This window comes from Lepidochelys kempii, chromosome 28, assembly GCF_965140265.1.
Source record: "Lepidochelys kempii isolate rLepKem1 chromosome 28, rLepKem1.hap2, whole genome shotgun sequence".
NCBI lineage: Eukaryota > Metazoa > Chordata > Testudines > Cheloniidae > Lepidochelys > Lepidochelys kempii.
In genome coordinates, this window is record NC_133283.1 from 4216087 (window position 1) to 4233040 (window position 16954).

The window sequence follows — 16954 nt, forward strand, 5'->3', positions numbered from 1 at the left end:
TTTCTATTACTTAATAAGGGGTTTTGGGGTGTAGTAATGGATGTAGGCGTGTACATACTAACTTAGATAAAAGGAGTGTGATGTAACGAATGCAGTGCTTACTCGACAATTGGGTCGAGGGGAACAAGTATCACAATAAAGAAGCTTGTACTCATATCCGCCTCTGGGTCAACCTGCTCCTTTTTTCTTCTAGCAATAATCACTTAAAATCTATCTTTCTGCAGTTAATAAACTTGTTTAATGCTTTATCTTAACCAGTGTTAAATATTTTGAGTGAATTGTCTGGGGAAAATCTCAGCTTGGTTAGCACAAGCTTGTTGTGCATATCTTTCCCATATCAAGGGGAAGGCAAACTATATTAATGAGCTTACATTATAGAGATCCCTGTGCACTATACGATGGTATAATTCTGGATTTATACCACAGCAAGTGTGAAAGGTTGGGGAGCTGGAAAATGGGCTGTTGTCTTCTATCTGTCCTTGAGTGGTTTAGGTAAAGCACTCAGGTAGCTGAGTTGGGTGTATGGCGCCACCTGCTGTAGTTTTTTGTGTTAACAGGCCCTGGAGAGGCTGGCTGAATCTCCAGCAAAGCAGTGTGAGAAGGACCAGCCCAGCTTGAGGGTTAGAGGGCACAGCGGTTCCCAGAAGCCCCCCAGACTGCACCCCGGGGGTGACAACCCATTATATCCTAAATTACACAAGTCTCAGCAGGTTTGTCACATCCTGTCCCCTCCCTTTCTCCACCCTAGATATTTCCTGCCTCCCACCATGTCTAGCAGCTACCACCTTCCTATGCTTGTACTGCTCCTCTCCCTCCAAGCAGAACCCACCACCAGCAACCTGATAATCTCTTACCTGAGACAGCTCCATTGTAGCCATTTCCTTCCCTCTGGGAGAATGGGATGATCTGGAGCAAAACGTAGATGTTATTCTGTAGCCTGACAGGAAGAGAAGGACAATGTGAGAGAATTTAGATGGGGCTTTCATCCATTCCACATGCCGACTCCCCCCAGGATTTTTCCCTGCTAATGGACATCCTAGGTTCTGCCAAACTGTGAAGCACAGAGTGACCTTATTCCAGTACAGGTCTAGCCCCCTCCCACCAGGGTGTAACCCTCTGAGACAGAGTGAAACCCTCCCAGTAACAGAGTCTCTCTGTTACACTTATCAAGTTTGCGGACAATACCAAGCTGGGAGGGGTTGCAAGTGCTTTGGAGGATAGGATTGAAATTCAAAATGATCTGGAAAAACTGGAGAAATGGTCTGAAGTAAAGAGGATGAAATTCAATAAGGACAAATGCTAAGTACTCCACTTCGGAAGGAACAATCAGTTGCACACATACAAAATGGGAAATGACTGCCTAGGAAGGAGTACTGCAGAAAGGGATCTGGAGGTCATAGTGGATCACAAGCTAAATATAAGTCAACAGTATAACACTGTTGCAAAAAAAGGAATCATCATTCTGGGATGTATTAGCAGGAGTATTGTAAGCAAGACATGAGAAGTAATTCTTCTGCTCTTCTCCTCACGGCTTAGGCCTCAACTGGAGTATTGTGTCCAGTTCTGGGTGCCACATTTCAGGAAAGATGTGGACAAATTGGAGAAAGTCCAGAGAAGAGCAACAAAAATGATTAAAGGTCTAAAAAACATGACCTATGAGGGAAGATTGAAAAAATTGCATTTGTTTAGTCTGGAGAAGAGAAGACAGAGGGGACATGATCACAGTTTTCAAGTACATAAAAGGTTACAAGGAGGAGGAAGAAAAATTGTTCTTCTTAACCTCTGAGGATAGGACAAGAAGCAATGGGCTTAACTTGCAGCAAGGGCGGTTTAGGTTGAACATTAGGAAAAACTTCCTCTCAGAATGTTTAAGCACTGGAATAAATTGCCTATGGAGGCTGTGGAATCTCCATCATTGGGGATTTTTAAGAGCAGGCTGGACAAAGACCTGTCAGGGATGGTCTAGATAATAATTGCCTTGAGTGCAGGGGACTGGACTAGATGACCTCTGAAGGTCCCTTCCAGTTCCATCATTCTGTGAACTAAAGGCCAGAGAAGAATGGAATCCAAGGGGTCACTTTGTGGGATTCTCCCTGTCATTTTCTCCAAGGCAGCTGTCTTAAGTTTACATAGTTGTTTGATGCTCCAGCATTTATACAGTCTCTTCTTGGAGTGCCCCCTTTCATGGGCTGGGCCTAGCTTTAGCTTTTGGCAAGAGTGAGCCCGGGGGCTCTGAGACTGGGCCTTCTTGCCTCAGCACACCTTGTTTCCTTCTGTGGCTCCCCAGTGAGACCAAATGAGTAGATACTCCTGATAGAGACTGTGAACATAAGAACAGCCCACTGTGTCAGATCAATGGTCCATCTAGGTCAGTGGCCAATGCCAGGTGCTTCAGAGGGAATGAACGGAACAGGTAATCATCAAGTGATCCATCCCCTGTCACCCATTCCCAGCTTCTGGCAAACAGAGGCTAGAAACACCATCCCTGCCCGTGACACTGGCAGATGAGGTGTTAGCTCTTGCACAAAGTCCCCATATCTTAATTGAACATGGACAAACGCAGAGCTGGAATCAGTCTGGCTCACTTGTGTTAGTATTGTTAAAACAGGTATGAGAATTATAAGAATGTGTTTAGACGTTATTGAATGCTTGTGAGCCGCTACCTGGGTTAATATCTGACTAGTTGCATTGCTTAGCCTAGGTTAGTCCTAAAGGATATGTAGAGCTTGCTTATTATAGAAGCTTCTATTACCTTTTGAAATTTAAACTGTAAGTCTTCTACATCTCTATGATGACCTGCTTTAACTTTGTAAACAACTCGTTTCCTTTTAAATTAATTTTAATACAGGTTATTACACGACTGGATACAAGTGTTGTCTTGGTTGTGATGTCTAAGATTCAACTGACCTAAATAAGTGACTGATCCTTTGGGACTGGCAGTAACCTGAACATTGCTGTGATTCGTGGTGTAAGGCAGTGGTTCTTAACCAGGAGTCTGGGGCCCCCTGGGAGGCCATGAGCAGGTTTCAGGGAGGCTGCCAAGCAAGGCCAGCATTAGACTTGCTGCGGTCGAGAGCAGAAAGTTGAAGTCCCAGTGCATGGGGCTGAAGTCCATGGTCCTTAGCCCCACCACCCGGGGCTGAAGCCAAAGTCTAAGCAATGTAGCTTTGTGGGGGCTCCTGTGGCATGGGGCCTCACACAGTTGCCCTGCTTGCTACCCCCTAACGCCAGCCCTAGCTTTTATATTGAGAAAACCAGTCATTGTGGCCCAGGTGGGCGGTGGAAATCTACATATCGACCTCAAAACCAATTTGGGGTTTGTGCCCTGCTTCTTACCAATCTGCCTGAGGCTGGTGCTCATGCTCTTGAGTCACTGAAGACAGCGTTACAGAGACTTACGGGCGCAACGCCACTAGCAGCAATTGGCAGCCATGCAGAGCAGGCTTTACAGTGGCACCCTGTGGGCCAAATGGTCCATGGACTCAGTCAAGCCCCAGTTCTCCTCCAGTGCATATCAGCATCCCGGCAACCTTCAAGAAGGGTCAAGGCTGCCACTCCCTCAGTGATGATGGATCTCCAGCATAGCATCACCCACACCTCATGACCCGCCTTATCTCCTGAGACACAGGTGAGTGAGAGTGAACAACGGATCCTGGGGGGGGAAGGGAAAGGGATACCAAAACACACCTTCTGGGGGTCACCCCTCAGGAAATGAAGGTGACAGGCATTGTGGTGGCAGTAAAGGGGGAGGGGAGGGAGTGGGAGTGGGAGCAGGAGGGAGCAGCACCCTCAAAGGCAATGCTGCCAGTGAGTCACCCCATCACATCAGGCATGGGGTTGATAGGGGGCCATTCCCTAGGCCTGGGTGCCTGTGAAGGGCTATATAAACCCCACACTGGCATAGAAGGGGTTAAACTGCTGCTTTAGGCTGGACTGGCCCAGCTCCTCCAGGACTGGAGCAGGAGTTAACAGGAGAGACCTACTCAGAGGGGGACAACCCTGGGAAGGCAACAGTCTGCGGAGCATCTCCAGCCCCAAAGAAAGGGCTGGCAGCATTCAGGGCTCTGGCCTTCACTGAGGGAGGGTGGAGATCTCCGGAGCTCGAAGGGGGAGCAGGCTGAAACTTGCACTGGAGACCCAGTAAACTCTGAAGGCGACTGAGATGCTCCCAGGGCCCTCAGAAGTAAGAGGGGCCCATATCCTGATGGGATCTGTCCACAGTTTCCCCCCCCCCCCCCCGTTTCTTTACTTTCATTCCTTTATTTACCGACAGTCAGCTCTTTTGCTGGTACCCAAGAGAGGACGAAAATGCCCCAAGGTCTCAGCCAGAGGGTGGAGCCCTGACACACTACAAGGACATGCCCCTGTAGCACCCCGGGGCAGGGGTCAATTGGACTCACAGAGGTGCACCCCAGAAGGCCTGAGGCCCAGCACTCTGGCACCAGTTTGATGGGCTGGATGGCCTCTCACTGCGGGCTGCGAGAAGTCTGGCACATGGAGTAGATACGGGGTGGCCTGGGGAGCAGGAAGCAGGACAGCATCCCAGACAGCACACTAAGAAGGGAAATGGAAAGGGGACAAGGGGCACTGCAGAGAACTCAGCCCCCGTCCTGAAGGCCATTGACAGAAAGTTGTCTTCTCCCTGGCCTACGGAGGGCAGACAGTGACACAGAGATCCCTTGGCAAAGGGTCACTTGGTCTTTGCCAACAGCTCTCACCTGAGACCTGACAAACCCATCACACCAAACATCTCTTGGGAGGGTATTTATCCATAGGGGAGAGCATGCGAGGCTGTGATAAAGTGGGGATTTATTAATCTTCTTATGTTGCATGTGAGTCTTACTGTCCTATACTAATCCTGTGTGTACCTCAGTTTCCCAGTGAACTGCACCAATACTTCTGTGGTGGGAATTGGGTCCTTGATTTTTGCTGAGGCCCTCGGGGCAGGTGAAGCTTCCCACCTGCCTGCACTTTACGTAACCTGAGACCCAGGAGAGGGGTGTGACCAGGTGACACCTTTTGCCTGGGAAGCAAGACAAAGAGCCGGAGGAGGAGCAACAGGGGGGTGTCGGGGGTCTGGTCGCTGGAAGTGGGCAGTCTGCATGGGGGGAACTGGAAGAGGGGGAGTCCAGGGCGTCTGGCCGAGGACTCCCAAGATGGACTTGGCTGAAAGTCACTGATTTCTGTGACAAGTATCAGGGGGTAGCCGTATTAGTCTGTAGCCACAAAAACAACAAGGAGTCCTGTGGTACTTTAAAGACTAACAGATTTATTTGACCGGACTCCTTGTTGTTTTTACTGATTTCTGTGATAGCAAGCTCTGTTCCTTCTGTTTTACCAGCTGGCTGAGAGTCACGCCTGACTGCGGAGTTGGGGTGTAGGGCTCTCTGGCTTCCCCAGGAGCCCCGTCCTGGTGGACTCACTGCAGGAAGCCCATGGTGTGGAAGGGGATGCTCAATGCTTCGAGGTCAGACTCAGGAAGGTCGAAGCTGTGTAAGCTCCTGACCTGGAGACAGTCTGCTCAGAGAGAGGAGGCACCCCCAGAGTCCTGACTGGCTTCATACAGAGTAGTTCCAGAGCATTGACCCGGTGACTCTGTGACAGAGGCATTTACAAAAAGCTCATTACTGATTAAGACTCATAATGACTAAGAGGTCAACATATGTGTTGTTTGTAAGGAACAAAGCATTTATATTGAAAATCTACTTTATGGACTTGGCATGGAAAAATCAATCACTGAGAGGTAATGGGCCCCAGGACTGGCCCATCCACCCAAGAGGGAGTCGTCACCAATGTTCCCTCTAATTTTTTCCATCCATGTGCGGAATGAATTTTGTTATGTGCTCCACCAATATTGAGGTAATGGTTGGATGTGAGCCACCAGTACAAACAAAAACCCTAGATATGATATATATTTTTTAAACTGCTCCTAGGTATGGAAGAAGAAGAAAGAATATTAAAACAAGGGATAATTATCAAGGTGCACTGCTTAAGATGTGTATTTAATATGAAATCAAATAAAAAGAAAATTGACACTGCCCTTGGAGTACATGTATTTTATCATCCTTTCTAACAACTCAAGCTAGTAAACACACCAAAATGTGGCCTACTGAAAACAGCTATAGAAATAAAACACAGTCTTGGGCATTAAGCAAAAGTATTAAAAATATGCACCAGAGGCCCAATTTAATAACCTCCTCCTACCATAGACCACTAAATCTTCAGGGAAAGCTGCTCTCAAAAAATGAAGCATCTGCCAAAACACTAGCATGCTACCCACTTTTGCAGTTCCCCAAACTATCCCTCTTGCGTGCATATTATCTGCGCACACAGCCCAGCTTTAAGATACTAAACAAATCTATGAGTCAACTAGAAATAGTCATGGTCTCATTGCAAATGTTAATACAATATTGTCTGATACTGGAAAGGAGAGCAGAAGGTATTCACTCAGGCTTATACCATTTCTATGGGATGTCAATTCTTAATTGGATGAATACTGCACACACGGAACAGTAAAAATAAGTAATAAAGCAACACAAACAGCAAACAAAACCCCAAACAAACAAATGACAACACTGAAAATATGAAGGGAAGTAAAACATCAGCTGGCTGGTGATGGGTATTTTAAATGAGTGGTTAGGACCCACGCTGTGCAAGTGCAACAGAGCCCTGTAGAAACAGGCCAAGTTCTCCTGTTTTCACATTGTGTGTGTGTGTCACCAACTCAAAAACTTCAGAGTAGAAGCCCTGGAGCACATTAACACATGGCTTTGGAGTTTGAAGACAGATTCCTGCTTCAAAGAGCTTGTAAAAAAGGGCTTCATCCTACAAAACACCTAGCACCACACCTAGTGCTTTGCTACTTCCGAGTCAAGCCGGAACAATATCAGATAGCAAAGATCAGGCCTTACTGGTTTCCAATACCTCTCCCTAAACAAATTCTAAAACTTAATGGAAATCACTTGTCTGGAATCCAATTCTAATTGAAAGGCCAAACAAATAAAACTGGAAGAACTTTACCATGGATGCTGCTTAATTATCTACCATGTATTAATTAGTAACAGGATATTTTTAAAAAAATCATTAAGGTCACAGTTTTCAGATACCTACAACACGCCAAAAGAATTATGTTGTTAAAAGAATCCTTGTCTCTCTTACCTTAAGCCATCTATAAGGTGCCACAGGACTCTCTCCTGCTTTTACAGATCGAGACTAACATGGCTACCCCTCTGATACTTGACACCATGCAAGGCACTGCATTTAGCCGTATGAAGTGGAAATCCATCAACCTCATGAAGAAACTTGCACAAGTACAGACAGATATCATCTTTCTTTCCAAAAGCAAACGGATGGACATCATACCAAATCTACATACCACACAGACCACAGTGAGAGATTATGCCATACTCTATCAAAGAAACTGAGGAATCACCTGATCAGCATCCTATACAGCAAACAGGAAAACATCCAAAAAGAGCTCTCCAACCTGGAGACTCTCATAAATAACCAACCTTCCATACAAACAGACTTTATTAAAATAAGGCAGGAGATCTACATTACACACGTCACCTCTCTACAAAGGAAAAAGGACTGTAAGTTGTCTAAAATCCTACCTGCTGCATGGGGCCATAACAGTGGTATCCCTAACTCACCCAGCAATATTGTCAATCTATCCAGCTACACACTCAGCCCGGCGGAAGAGTCTGTCCTATCTCAGGGACTCTCTTTCTGCCCTGCCACCCCCACAAACATGATACAGTTCTGCCTACTTTCGCCGTCTCCGACTCAAAGAATACTTTCAAGATAACACTGAACAGCTCACTGATACACAGATACCCTCCCACCAACAGCACAAGAAGAACTCCACAAGGACTCCTCCTGAGGGTCGAAATGATAGTCTGGATCTATACATAGAATGCTTCCGTCGATGTGCACAGGCAGAAATTGTGGAAAAACAACACCGCTTGCCTCATAATCTAAGTCGTGCAGAATGCAATGCCATCCACAGCGTTAGAAACAACCCTGACATTATAATCAAAGAGGCTGATAAAGGAGGTGCTGTTGTCACATGAACAGATCTGACTACCAAAAGGAGGCTGCTAGACAACTCTCCAATACCAAATTCTACAGGCCACTTTCCTCAGATCCCACTGAGGAATACACTAAGAAACTGCACCATCTACTCAGGACACTCCCTACGCTAACACAGGAACAAATCAACATACCCTTAGAGCCCCAACCAGGGTTATTCTATCTACTACCCAAGATCCTCAAACCCGGAAACCCTGGACGCCCCATCATCTCGGGCATTGGCATTCTCACTGAAGGACTGTCCGGATATGTGGACACTCTACTCAGACCCTACGCCACCAGCACTCCTAGCTATCTCAATTTCACCACTGATTTCCTGAGAAAACTTACAATGCACTGGTGATCTTCTAAAAAACACCATCCTAGCCACCATGGACGTAGAGGCTCCCTACACAAACATCCCACACACAGATGGAATACTAGCTGTCAGGAACAGTATCCCTGATGATGCCACAGCACAACTGGTTGCTGAGCTCTGTAACTTTATCCTCACGCACAATTATTTCAAATTTGGTAACAATATATTCCTCCAGACCAGTGGCTCCGCTATGGGTACCCGCACGGCCCCACAATATGCCAACATTTTTATGGCTGACCTGGAACATCGCTTCCTCAGCTCTCATCCACTCACGCCCCTTCTCTACCTACGTTACATTGATGACATCTTCATCATCTGGACCCATGAAAAGGAAACCCTGGAAGAACTCCACCATGAGTGCTAGAGGAGCCAACTAGGGGGGGCGCTTTTCTTGACCTGCTGCTCACAAACCGAGTAGAATTAGTGGGGGAAGCAAAAGTGGATGGGAATCTGGGAGGCAGTGACCATGAGTTGGTTGAGTTCAGGATCCTGACGCAGGGAAGAAAGGTAAGCAGCAGGATACGGACCCTGGACTTCAGGAAAGCAGACTTCGACTGCCTCAGGGAACGGATGGCCAGGATCCCCTGGGGGACTAACTTGAAGGGGAAAGGAGTCCAGGAGAGCTGGCTGTATTTCAAGGAATCCTTGTTGAGGTTACAGGGACAAACCATCCCGATGAGTCGAAAGAATAGTAAATATGGCAGGCGACCAGCTTGGCTTAATGGTGAAATCCTAGCGGATCTTAAACATAAAAAAGAAGCTCACAAGAAGTGGAAGGTTGGACATATGACCAGGGAAGAGTATAAAAATATTGCTCGGGCATGTAGGAATGATATCAGGAGGGCCAAATCGCACCTGGAGCTGCAGCTAGCCAGAGATGTCAAGAGTAACAAGAAGGGTTTCTTCAGGTATGTTGGCAACAATAAGAAAGTCAAGGAAACTGTGGGCCCCTTACTGAATGAGGGAGGCAACCTAGTGACAGAGGATGTGGAAAAAGCTAATGTACTCAATGCTTTTTTTGCCTCTGTTTTCACTAACAAGGTCAGCTCCCAGACTGCTGCGCTGGGCATCACAAAATGGGGAAGAGATGGCCAGCCCTCTGTGGAGACAGAGGTGGTTAGGGACTATGTCGAAAAGCTGGACGTGCACAAGTCCATGGGGCCGGACGAGTTGCATCCGAGAGTGCTGAAGGAATTGGCGGCTGTGATTGCAGAGCCATTGGCCATTATCTTTGAAAACTCGTGGCGAACCGGGGAAGTCCCGGATGACTGGAAAAAGGCTAATGTAGTGCCAATCTTTAAAAAAGGGAAGAAGGAGGATCCTGGGAACTACAGGCCAGTCAGCCTCACCTCAGTCCCTGGAAAAATCATGGAGCAGGTCCTCAAAGAATCAATCCTGAAGCACTTGCATGAGAGGAAAGTGATCAGGAACAGCCAGCATGGATTCACCAAGGGAAGGTCATGCCTGACTAATCTAATCGCCTTTTATGATGAGATTACTGGTTCTGTGGATGAAGGGAAAGCAGTGGATGTATTGTTTCTTGACTTTAGCAAAGCTTTTGACACGGTCTCCCACAGTATTCTTGTCAGCAAGTTAAGGAAGTATGGGCTGGATGAATGCACTCTAAGGTGGGTAGAAAGCTGGCTAGATTGTCGGGCTCAACGGGTAGTGATCAATGGCTCCATGTCTAGTTGGCAGCCGGTATCAAGTGGAGTGCCCCAAGGGTCGGTCCTGGGACCGGTTTTGTTCAATATCTTCATAAATGATCTGGAGGATGGTGTGGATTGCACTCTCAGCAAATTTGCGGATGATACTAAACTGGGAGGAGTTGTAGATACGCTGGAGGGGAGGGATAGGATACAGAAGGACCTAGACAAATTGGAGGATTGGGCCAAAAGAAATCTGATGAGGTTCAATAAGGATAAGTGCAGGGTCCTGCACTTAGGATGGAAGAACCCAATGCACAGCTACAGACTAGGGACCGAATGGCTAGGCAGCAGTTCTGCGGAAAAGGACCTAGGGGTGACAGTGGACGAGAAGCTGGATATGAGTCAGCAGTGTGCCCTTGTTGCCAAGAAGGCCAATGGCATTTTAGGATGTATAAGTAGGGGCATAGCGAGCAGATCGAGGGACGTGATCGTTCCCCTCTATTCGACATTGGTGAGGCCTCATCTGGAGTACTGTGTCCAGTTTTGGGCCCCACACTTCAAGAAGGATGTGGAAAAATTGGAGAGAGTCCAGCAGAGGGCAACAAAAATGATTAGGGGTCTGGATCACATGACTTATGAGGAGAGGCTGAGGGAGCTGGGATTGTTTAGCCTGCAGAAGAGAAGAATGAGGGGGGATCTGATAGCTGCTTTCAACTACCTGAAAGGGGGTTCCAAAGAGGATGGCTCTAGACTGTTCTCAATGGTAGCAGATGACAGAACGAGGAGTAATGGTCTCAAGTTGCAGTGGGGGAGGTTTAGATTGGATATTAGGAAAAACTTTTTCACTAAGAGGGTGGTGAAACACTGGAATGCGTTACCTAGGGAGGTGGTAGAATCTCCTTCCTTAGAGCTTTTTAAGGTCAGGCTTGACAAAGCTCTGGCTGGGATGATTTAACTGGGAATTGGTCCTGCTTCAAGCAGGGGGTTGGACTAGATGACCTTCTGGGGTCCCTTCCAACCCTGATATTCTATGATTCTATGATTTCAACAGCTTCCACCCCACCATCAGCCTCAGCCTGGACCAATCTACAAGGGAGGTCCACTTCCTAGACACCACGGTGCAAATAAGTGACTGTCACGTTAACACCACCCTATACCAAAAACCCACTGACTGCTATGCCTACCTTTATGCCTCCAGCTTCCATCCCGGACACACCACACGATCCACTGTCTATAGCCAAGCGCTGACGTACAACCGCATTTGCTCCAACCCCTCAGACAGAGACCAACACCTACAAGATCTTCACCAAGCATTCTCAAAACTATACCCACACGAGGAAATAAGGAAACAGATCAACAGAGCCAGACGTGTACCCAGAAGCCTCCTGCTGCAAGACAAGCCCAAGAAAGAAACCAACAGAACTCCACTGGCCATCACATACAGTCCTCAGCTAAAACCTCTCCAACACATCATCAGTGATCTACAACCCATCCTGGAAAACAATCCCTTACTTTCACAGGCCTTGGGAGGCAGGCCAGTCCTTGCCCACAGACAACCCGCGAACCTGAAGCATATTCTCACCATCAACGACACACCGCACCATAGTAAATCTAACTCAGGAACCAATCCATGCAACAAACCTCGATGCCAACTCTGCCCACATATCTACACCAGCGACACCATCACAGGACCTAACCAGATCAGCCACACCGTCACCGGCTCATTCACCTGCATGTCCACCAATGTTATATACACCATCATGTGCCAGCAATGCCCCTCTGCTATGTACATCAGCCAAACTGGACAGTCTCTGTGTAAAAGGATAAATGGACACAAATCAGCTATTAGGAATGGCAAAATATAAAAACGTGTAGGAGAACACTTCAACCTCCCTGGACACTCAATAGCAGATTTAAAGGTAGCCATTCTGCAGCAAAAAAACTTCAGGACCAGACTTCAAAGAGAAACTGCTGAGCTTCAGTTCATTTGCAAATTTGACACCATCAGCTCAGGATTAAACAAAGACTGTGAATGGCTACCCAACGACAAAACCAGTTTCTCCTCTCTTGGTGTTCACACCTCAACTGCTAGAAGAGGGCCTCATCCTCCCTGATTGAGCTAACCTCATTACCCCTAGCCTGATTCTTGCTTGCATATTTATGCCTGCCACCCCCAAAACCTCATGGAATTGGAAAAGGTTCAGAAAAGGGCAACAAAAATGATTAGGGGTATGGAACAGTTATGCCAGACCTAACCCCCAGTTTTACTTGAGCGAACAAGAGATATTTGACTCTGCGATACTGCTCCTGTGCTCTGTTCCCAAAGTGTTCTGCAGCAGGGGAGGGTCTCTGGTCGTGTGTGTCTCACTGGCATATTGGGGTGATGCTGAAACAGGACAGAGTAGAGATGGCATTGTAGGGATGGTATGAACCTCATCTCTTCAGTTCCCCTTCCAAGAACAGAGGGGACAGGAATCCTTACCCAGTGTGGTCACATTCTCATAGTTCTCCTGCATGACATCCCTGTAGAGGGCTCTCTGAATGGGGTCCAGCAGAGCCCACTCTTCCCTGGTGAAATACACAGCCACCTCCTCGAAGGTCACCGGCCCCTGAAAGAGCAAGAGTCCAACACTCGGTACCTGTTTCCCCACTCACAGCCCCACTATTTGTGGGGGAGAGGAGCCAATCAAATGGAGCTCTAGGTGCATTGCAGTCAACAGAGTCCCACCCCCACCCCGCTCAGAGCATCCAGGAAACACCAGGGTGAGGGGATGAAGAGAGAGCCCCTCCTCTCTCCCAGCAGATCCATCACACACCTACTAGACACAGACTGATACAGGAGATGGAGCCCTTAGCAGGGTCCAGGGAGAGCTTCCTGGTCGGAAGCCCAATACCCTTCTCATTGTGAGGAGCTGGATATGAAGGGAGGGGCAGCTCCAATATGCCTGACAGGTGGGTGCCCCCTTCATATCTCACAGCACTCGCTGGTTAGTTGGATCAGGCTCCAGCACTATGAGCCAGTTTTCCTAGCTCCATCTAGGTGGGTTATTTTCTGTTTCACAAATCAGGGCATTTCCACCTCCGAACCACATGGGTCTGTTCCTAGAATCTAGGCCACTTATTAAACAACTCCCAGCAGCTTTGCCACCCCCTGTCCTCCTCCCTTTCTCCACCCTGTGCATTTCCTGCTCCGCTCCAACCTCCAAACCAGATGGTGCAAACCTTCCCATCTCCGGCAAATTTGCTGTCCCTCTTACTCCTGCAGGAGCCCACCAGCAACCCCCCGATAATCCCTACCTGAACTAGCTCCTCTGCAGCCATTTCTCTTCCCTGTTCCATGAGAGGATGGGATGAGCTGGAGAGAAACATGCACGTCATTCTGCAGCCTGGGAGGGTGAGAAGGGCAATTGTGGGGGTTTCAGAACAGGCTTCCGTTAATTTCACATCAGAATTCCCCCAGGCCCTTTCCCTGCAGACAGACACCCTAGATTCTGCCATGTTGGAAAAATGCTTGATCTCTTTATTACAGCGCAGACCTGGTCCCTCCTGCCAGGCTAAGCCCACAGAGAGATTTTTAACCGCCTTTCTCCCTTGTCCCCTCACTCTGTGCACTGGGCATGACAGTGATCCCAGGAGTCTGCAGGGGAAGCCCAGACAGAGCCCCTGGCACAGCACCAGGCACCCTCTAACCCACTGCCCAGCTTCCCCAAGAGACCCCCACTCTTCTACAGCCAACAGGCCCCCAGTGATACCCACCTCCAGGACCCATAGCCTCAGGGCTGGGCACATCAGAACCATCCCCTGAAACCCCAAACCTCCAGAACCCACCAACCTGACTAGGGTAACCCCTGCCCAGTCACCCAGAGGCCTCCCTCTTCAGCTCCAGCTGCAATCCCGCCCCCCCCCCCCAACAGTGTTACCTCACAGTGTTTGATAAGTGGATAGAAAGTTATCACCGCCCCCTGCTGGCCATTCAGACAGGCAGAGGGAGCCCTGGGGGATGCTTCTTTAACAGGAGAATGGAAGGCCTGGAGGGCCAAAACAGGTAAGAAATTTCCATGCCCTGTCACCAGCAAATAATGGCCACTATGGATCCACCCCAGAGGCGGCTACATCTTAACACATTGGGAAGCAACCCCTCATATTAAATTAGAAATAGACAACTAGAGAGAAGTGGGGCAAATGTTTAGGGTATTTTATAACAATCTTTGAGATTTGCAGAGAAAACGTGTCACAAACTACGTATTTGATAACATGAGAGAAAAACACCAAGATCTGAGGGGATTTTATATTGCTATTAAATAACTAAAGGGAAAAGGGGGACTGTTTGACTGGATTTTATATGACAGTCCAATACATAAACACAAAGTGATGGTTCCTCCCACTGCCACCATTCACATGGGCAGAAGGGATCCCTTTCAGGAGCTGCTTTAAGAGGGCAAGGGAGAGGGAGCTGGAAGGCTCCCTGGACAAAGGAAGGGGGTTGCAGCAGGGGATGGACAGGTGACTGGCAACTGAGGGCTGGGGGCAACTGTGTTGGGAGTTTGGGGGCAGCAGGTGGGATTGGGAAACGGGGTCCGGGCAGTCTCCATCGGGGGACATGTGCAACTCCCTTCCCTGCCCTTGCAGAGAACGGGCATCTCATCCCATCCCCACTCCATGGGCAGCCAGGTTTTGGGGAATGACTCAGGGCAACAATTTCCCACCTACACAAGGACAAATCGCTGCAGATAAAACGGGTGGGAAAACCTGCCACATCAGAGAGATTTTAAATTGACATTTGAGAATTATGGAGCAAACAGGACAAAATGGGGGGAGATTAGAGAGCTGATCATTTGGGGGCAAATCTTCCTGGATTTTATAGCCACAGGTGATAATGAGAGAGAAAAGGGGAAAAACTTGAGAGAGAATTTGTATGTGGGAGGAAGTGGCACAAACAGGGAAAGGATCCAATTAACTCACCTCCCCCCTTCCCCTGCCCACCACTTCTCCCCTGGGAATTTCCAAGCTGCACAGACACAGTTCAACCCCTCTCTTCCCGCCCCAATGACCTTCCCCTCCCTGCAACTCCTGCTTCTCCCCTCCCCTCCCTTCCATTCTTGACACCTTCCCCCACACCAAAGGGGACACCCTCTGCCAGTGCCTCACCAGGAGCTTAACTCCCGCTCCTCCCCCCAGCCCTGATTTTACCTCTCAGCCCCTCTCCTAATCCTGCCTCCAGCTGCTTGACCCCCTTGACCAGTCAATTTCCGCCCCCTGATCAGACCCTGACCACCCCCCTCCTGCACAACTCAGGCCACAGAATCTCACCCACCCATTCCTGTAACAACCCCCTAACTTATGTCTGAGCTATTGAAGTCCTCAAATCATGGTTTAAAGACTTCAAGGTGCAGAGAATCCTCCAGCAAGTGACCTGTGCCCCACGCTGCAGAAGAAGGCGAAAAAGCCCCAGGGCCTCTGCCAATCTGCCCTGGAGGAAAATTCCTTCCTGACCTCAAATATGGCAATCAGCTAAACCCTGAGCATGTGGGCAAGACTCACCAGCCAGATATCCAGGAAAGAATTCTCTGTACTAACTCAGATCCCACCCCATCTAACATCCCATCACAGGCCATTGGTTATATCTACCGCTAATAGTCGAAGATCAATTAATTGCCAAAATTAGGCTATCCCATCATATCATCTCCTCCATAAACGTATCAAGCTTAGTCTTGAAGCCAGATATGTCTTTTGCCCCCCCTGCTTCCCTTGGAAGGCTGTTCCAGAACTTCACTCCTCTGATGGTTAGAAACCTTTGCCTAATTTCAAGTCTAAACTTCCTGATGGCCAGTTTATATCCATTTGTTCTTGTGTCCACATTGGTACTGAGCTTAAATAATTCCTCTCACTCTCTGGTATTTATCCCTCTGATATATTTATAGAGAGCAATCGTATCTCCCCTCAGCCTTCTTTTAGTTAGGCTAAACAAGGCAAGCTCCTTGAGTCTCCTTTCATAAGACAGATTTTTTCATTCCTCGGATCATCCTAGGAGCCCATCTCTGTATTTGTTCCAGTTTGAATTTATCCTTCTTAACCATGGGAGACCAGAACGGCACACAGTATTCCAGATGAGGTCTCACCAGTGCCTTGTATAACGGTACTAAAACCTCCTTATCCCTACTGGAAATACCTCTCCTGATGCATCCCAAGACCACATTAGCTTTTTTCACGGCCATATCACATTGACGGCTCATAGTCATCCTGTGGTCAACCAATACTCCAAGGTCCTTCTCCTCCTCCGTTACTTCTAATTGATGCTTCCCCAGCTTATAACTAAAATTCTTGTTATTAATTCCTAAGCGCATAACCTTACACTTCTCACTATTAAATTTCATCCTATTATTATTACTCCAGTTTACAAGGTCACCCAGATCCTCCTGTATGATATCCTGGTCCTTCTCTAAATTGGCAATACCTCTCAGCTTTGTATCATCCGCAAACTTTATTAGCACACTCCCACTTTTTGTGCTGAGCTCAGTGATAAAAAGATTAAATAAGATTGGTCCCAAAACTGATCCTTGAGGAACTCCACTGGTAACCTCCCTCCAGCCTGACAGTTCATCTTTCAGTAGGACCCGCTGTAGTCTCCCCTTTAACCAATTCCTTATCCATCCACCTTTCAATTTTCATATTGATCCCCATCTTTTCCAATTTAACTAATAATTCCCCATGTGGCACTGTATCAAACGCCTTACTGAAATTTAGGGAAATTAGATCCACTGCGTTTCCTTTGTCTAAAAAATCCGTTACTTTCTCAAAGAAGGAGATCAGGTTGGTCTGACATGATCTACCTTTTGTAAAACCATGTTGTATTTTG

At 47.8% G+C, this 16954-nt stretch overlaps 2 protein-coding genes across 23 annotated transcripts in view; one reads left to right on the forward strand and one right to left on the reverse strand.

The window, feature by feature from the left end:
• LOC140904199 (uncharacterized) overlaps window positions 1-16954 on the forward strand; it is a 302914-nt gene that overhangs the window by 258339 nt on the left and 27621 nt on the right. The gene's annotated exons all lie outside the window — the stretch shown is intronic.
• LOC140904202 (uncharacterized) overlaps window positions 1-16954 on the reverse strand; it is a 38083-nt gene that overhangs the window by 11746 nt on the left and 9383 nt on the right. For 13 of the 19 annotated variants that reach the window (XM_073326574.1, XM_073326575.1, XM_073326587.1 and 10 more), the window contains 4 exons: window positions 13396-13484; window positions 12581-12707; window positions 12367-12484; window positions 855-937 (listed from right to left, as the gene is read on the reverse strand). In XM_073326574.1, coding sequence (XP_073182675.1) covers window positions 855-937; window positions 12367-12484; window positions 12581-12707; window positions 13396-13484 — 417 coding nt within the window. The remainder of the gene's footprint in view (window positions 1-854; window positions 938-12366; window positions 12485-12580; window positions 12708-13395; window positions 13485-16954) is intronic. The other 6 variants (XM_073326592.1, XM_073326591.1, XM_073326593.1 and 3 more) reach the window with 3 other exon arrangements.